The sequence below is a fragment of the Crocodylus porosus genome, unplaced genomic scaffold, assembly GCF_001723895.1.
Source record: "Crocodylus porosus isolate Cpor-Errol unplaced genomic scaffold, CroPor_comp1, whole genome shotgun sequence".
NCBI lineage: Eukaryota > Metazoa > Chordata > Crocodylia > Crocodylidae > Crocodylus > Crocodylus porosus.
The window spans coordinates 9,386,700-9,391,666 of record NW_017728929.1 but is presented as its reverse complement, the minus strand read 5'-3'; the positions used below and the strand labels follow the sequence as shown (position 1 = coordinate 9,391,666).

Sequence of the window (4,967 nt, the reverse complement as noted above, 5' to 3'; positions counted from 1 at the left end):
CACACCCAGGGTCTGCTAACCCTAGCCACCACCTCCACCTCAGCCTCTTGCCTGCAGACAGGCAGACCCCAATTGCAGGCTGTGGGGCTGGGAGGGGGGGAGGGAAGAATTAACCCCTTCCCTGCCCACTTTCCCTTAATGGGGCCATTTTGGGATGTGTCTGGTCAGCCCCTGCCTCTGCTCAGGCTAGAGAGCAGAGGGACAGGGCCAGCCCTGCTCTCTGAAGCAGAGAGCACAGTCTAGCCCAGGGCTGCAGAGCATGCTGGGATGCTGGAGTATTCTGGTTTAACTTAAACCTGGAAGGTGTCCGGGACAGAAGTTGCATAAACCAGTTGAACCCAAATAATTTAAGTCTGACACTACATTCAGCCAGGTTACATTGAACCAGGTTTATCTTAAACGAGTTTTGACCATTTTGAAACTGTTTGAGATGTATTGAGCTTATGTTCTGTTACAGGTTTAAGCCAGTTTCTGATCACTTAAATAGATTTAGGTGTAACTTCTGTCCCTAGCCAAGATGCGTGGTGGCAAGTGTGTTATCCTCTGACCAATGCAGGTAAGTAGTTGTTGTCTGTGGTTGGAGTGTATGACGGAAGTGGATCTTCTCTGGTGGACTTAGAGAGTAAGTTTACTTTGATTCTGGAAGGTGTTCCTTGGCTTGTGTGAATGATAGACTCTGAACATGATGAGAAGTAGATTTCAGTTGCTACAGAGCAGCAGCTACTATTGATTCCTTTTTCCTTTCTTATCTCTCCCTTTTGGATTGTTGGAGCTGTTAGCAAGGTGTAAGGATGAGGAAACAATGTGGAGCTTCCTCTGTGCAAATTAGATGCACTAATGTAGGGAGTTCCTGAAAGGCCTTCTCCTAGGACCAGCTCCTGTTCCAAGAGAAAGCTAAATGAAGATCCAACCTTAGCCTTTTGCATGTGTATAATTAATTTCGGTCTCCTGACTTTTGCACCATGTTTTGTTTTTCCTGGACTTCTTGAATTTGCAGAGCCTGAATTCTAGTTGTGGTCAACAAGGGACTTAAGTGGTATCTAACCAGGAGGCTTTGAATCTGTTCATATACATATTGGAAGCCTTATCTTTGGCCCCACTACATCCCAATTGTACTTTCAGTTGAGGCTTTCCATGTGGATATGCAGCCCTCATTCAGCATAACCAGTTTGGTCACCCTTTCTTAGCCTCCTCTAGTGCCCTGGCATAGGCAAGTGCATAGAGTACTACACTGTTGTGACACCTGTCGATATAGAACTCTACAGAAGACTACTGCAAATCATTGTGTATTAGAGCAGCCCTAAGATGATAACAACTTAGGTCAGGGGCTGCACTGGAGCTGCCCTAGCTTAAAACTTTCCTGCCTTGTAATAAATCTCTAGGTAATTTTCTTAATCTAACTATGCTGCTTTTTTGTTTGTTTGTTTTACTCTTTCAGTCAAAATGCTATGGCCAGACGTTGCTGACAGAAGTTTATAAACACCTAAACTTAATTGAGTCCGACTACTTTGGAATTGAGTTCCAGAACATCCAATCATACTGGGTATGTAATAGTTCCTAATGAATTACTCACAGTAAATAAGGCTTGGATGAGTGCTGTCACTAGACTGTCAGAAGTAGTTTTGAATCCCATGTAACTTTTCTGAAGAATGTATGCTTGGTGACCTATCAGGTCAACCTACTGCTCCCAAACTATGTAAATTAAAAATACGTAAAGGAATCTGAATGAACTTCCAAACCCTACTCCTACGAAAATTAGCTGGTTGATGATGCTTCTGTTCTTATCAGAGAAGATTGATTAATTAAATGCTCTGTCTCAGCAAGAAAGAGCCCCTTTCTTTCCTTCCTTGTTCTGCCTGTATTGTTGGGGCTGCTTGAGCTCCAGTTCTTTCCTTTCCCAATATTTTCACTAGAAACTTCAGAGCAATGGTTCTCAGTCAGGGAGCTACGGCCCCCTAGGATGCCATGAGATCCTTTTAAGGGCAATGCAAGGTAATGTTTAATATTAACACTGTTACCCATGCAAGTACCTGCGTGTGATTCACAAGGTAAACCCAGAGATTTCAAATAGGTATCCCTGGTGTCAAAACCATTCTGACCTGCTGTGGTCTTTTGAGTACTTTGCAAAAAAATAATTGTCCTTCTTCCATAATCAAAAACAAGTGAAAGCTAAGAGGTGGGATTTTCCAAGCAATGTTTTGAGTCTAGAAAGGTTAAGAATCAGTGCTTCAGAGTGTTTTGGATGACTTCTTTACCAAAGTTTTCTTTTAAAAGGAAATATTGACAAGACAGAGACTGTTCTTTTATAATTCGTATACACTGCCATAGTTTAAGCATACATATTCTACACTGCTTCTTGACGTTTTTCTAGGTTTGTTCTGTTTATGCTGTCCACCTATTTAGCATTATTTATTGATTTTTTTTAATCAGAAAATTCAAATAAAACATAAGATTCTTTCCCTTATAAAATGAAACTGGCTCAAAATGTAGGGTCAATACAACATTAATTCGGTCATGTTATACCTATGTAATGTTTTGTTTCAGTGTGCTGCATTTCTGGCCTCAGTGCATTTCTCCAGGAGGGAAAGCATCTAATTTGCTAAATGTTTACACTTACATGAGCACAAGTTAAGACAGTGGAGTTATTTTATATTCTGAGAATAGATGCACATGAATACAATCCTTCTGTTCATCTCTAATCCTTCTGTCAATACCCTAGTTTATTATGTTGTGCCTTGGAAATAAGGCAGCATGATTTCTGACCTACCACTTATTTTCCCAGAACCTTCTTTAGTGTAGTTTTTCTTCATTCAGTTAAGCCTTCCAATTCACAAGTGTTAAGAATGGATCAGAAACTAGAGAAGGCTTATAACAACACCAGTAAATGTTCTTGTGCTGGGGCAGGCACAGATATAGTTGGGTTTCTGTTTCTTATGCAAAGCCTCCAAATTGTTGCTGTCAGCAGTTTGTGAGCTAGCTAAAACCCCCAACTTCTTTCAGACGCAAATGTAGCCAACAGAGACCAAGTTAAAACAGCCACTTCACTTCACAGTAATTAATCTTGAAAAATGAATATTCACAAAGTATTTTGTTAGTGGCATATTTGTTTCTTTTCTTAAAACAGAAAGAAACATGAGAGCACACACTTAAGGATCATGCTTTCCCATTGTATCACACGAGTAAGTTTGGAAACTTTTGTGAAGTGCAGTTCCTGAAACAAACTCCATGCCATCCCTCATAGATAAGGGAAGAGGTAAAAAAATGAAAAACAAACGTTGTCCCAGATTTCCCCTGTGTATGTAAAATTAAGAATCTGGAGGCATGAATTGACCAAATTCTACAAACTCTAACTTGCGGGTGCAGGGTGGTTTCTGCATTGTTGCCAAGCCCACTTCTTTTAGCACCAGTAATATTGGTTGGTCCTTGCTGATGTAACTTCTTACCTACTTTGACCAGGCAGATTTATAGCACTGTGCTTAATCTTCATGTTTTTTGATATATGTTTTTTCTGTCTTGAAAGACACCTACTTTGAGTTCAACCCATAGTTAAGTATATTTGTTTAACTATACGGAAAAAGTTGCTGAGCTCATCTAGTATGTACTGTTTTCATTTGAAATTGTTTTGTATTTCATGCAGTATATAGATATGAATTTTAATTGTTAACTTTGCATATTTCCAGATTTGGCTCGAACCTATGAAACCCATTGTTAAACAAGTACGGAGTAAGTACTTATTTAGCTTTTTAAAAAAAGTTTCATTTTAATATTCATGTGTTTAAGATGGCAAACTGTGAAAACAAGCTACTTGATTTTCCAGTCAGGGTTGCATGATCTTGTGTTTATCTCTACCATACATAGATATTAAATGCCCATCTACAAACTCCAAACATGTAAGATGGATTAGAACCTTCTAACAGCATCTACAGTTTCTAGAGTCTTTGTTGTCCTTTCTATTTTTCTATGACACTGAATACTGTATGGTGTATGTGCTCTTTTGAATAATACATATAGATATTCTTTTTTCTAGAACAGTTAACCTGTTGCTCCTTTAAAAACCTACATCTGGTTTAGTAAGTTGTTCTTTGCACTGTAAAAGCACAATTTTTTGAGGTGTTGCAAGCTTTCAACTTCCCCTTAAGCCATGGGACTTGAAAGTGTTCAGCATATCACATTGTTGAATCCCAAGTGAGCCACTAAACAGAGAAGCCTTTTTTAGCTTTCATGCCAGGGTGACCACTGGTCCCTAGTTGGACAAGACAGTCGCGGAATGGGAACCTCAACTCCTGGTCCCGGGCTGCATGACTCTAGGACAGCATTTGTCCCAGATTTGCAGTGTTGTCCAGGGAACAGCGGGTTTCCGCCTTGCAGGCTAGCAGCATTCCAGCCTGAAAGGGGCTGCAGGGAGCAGGACACAGGAGGTGTCATGTGCATGTGCGCACCCATATACATACATGTGGCCAGGAACACAGCCAGGCACCCTGGCGAGCAGCTCCTTGCAGGTAAGTCTATGGGAAGATTGGAAGATATGCTAACATTGCCTTCTCATTGTTCTGCCACACCAGACTAAGTTAAGACCCTCCTTTATCTAAATTTAAAAGTGAGGAATACTTTCTATCTCTCTTTGAAGGACAGGCAACAGCTACCAATGATCTTGCATAACTCTCTGCTGCTTTGAAGTTGCTTTCAGTGTTTGTCCAATAAACTAGTTTGCAGCTGTCTTTTTGATTTATTTTCTTTAATCTTTGAGATGTCATTTAAGGTCAAAGAAAAAGATTAAATTATATCCTGTGCTAAATATCCTTTGAAACCTGCACTTAGAGTAGAATCCATTACATGTACAAGGGTGTAGGTTGTAGCCATGTTGGTCTAAGGACATAGGTAGACAAGGTTCTTTGGGTGAACCTGATATCTTTTATTAGACCAACTTAAATAGTTGGAAAACAATTTTTAAGCAAGGTTTCGGGTCC

General features: G+C 40.0%; 1 protein-coding gene across 4 annotated transcripts in view; it reads left to right on the top strand.

Annotated features, from left to right (window-relative positions):
• FARP2 (FERM, ARH/RhoGEF and pleckstrin domain protein 2) overlaps positions 1–4,967 on the top strand; it is a 145,504-nt gene that overhangs the window by 53,875 nt on the left and 86,662 nt on the right. For all 4 annotated transcript variants that reach the window (XM_019543011.1, XM_019543010.1, XM_019543012.1 and 1 more), the window contains exons 2-3: positions 1,439–1,543; positions 3,681–3,723. In XM_019543011.1, the coding sequence (XP_019398556.1) occupies positions 1,439–1,543; positions 3,681–3,723 (148 nt within the window). The remainder of the gene's footprint in view (positions 1–1,438; positions 1,544–3,680; positions 3,724–4,967) is intronic.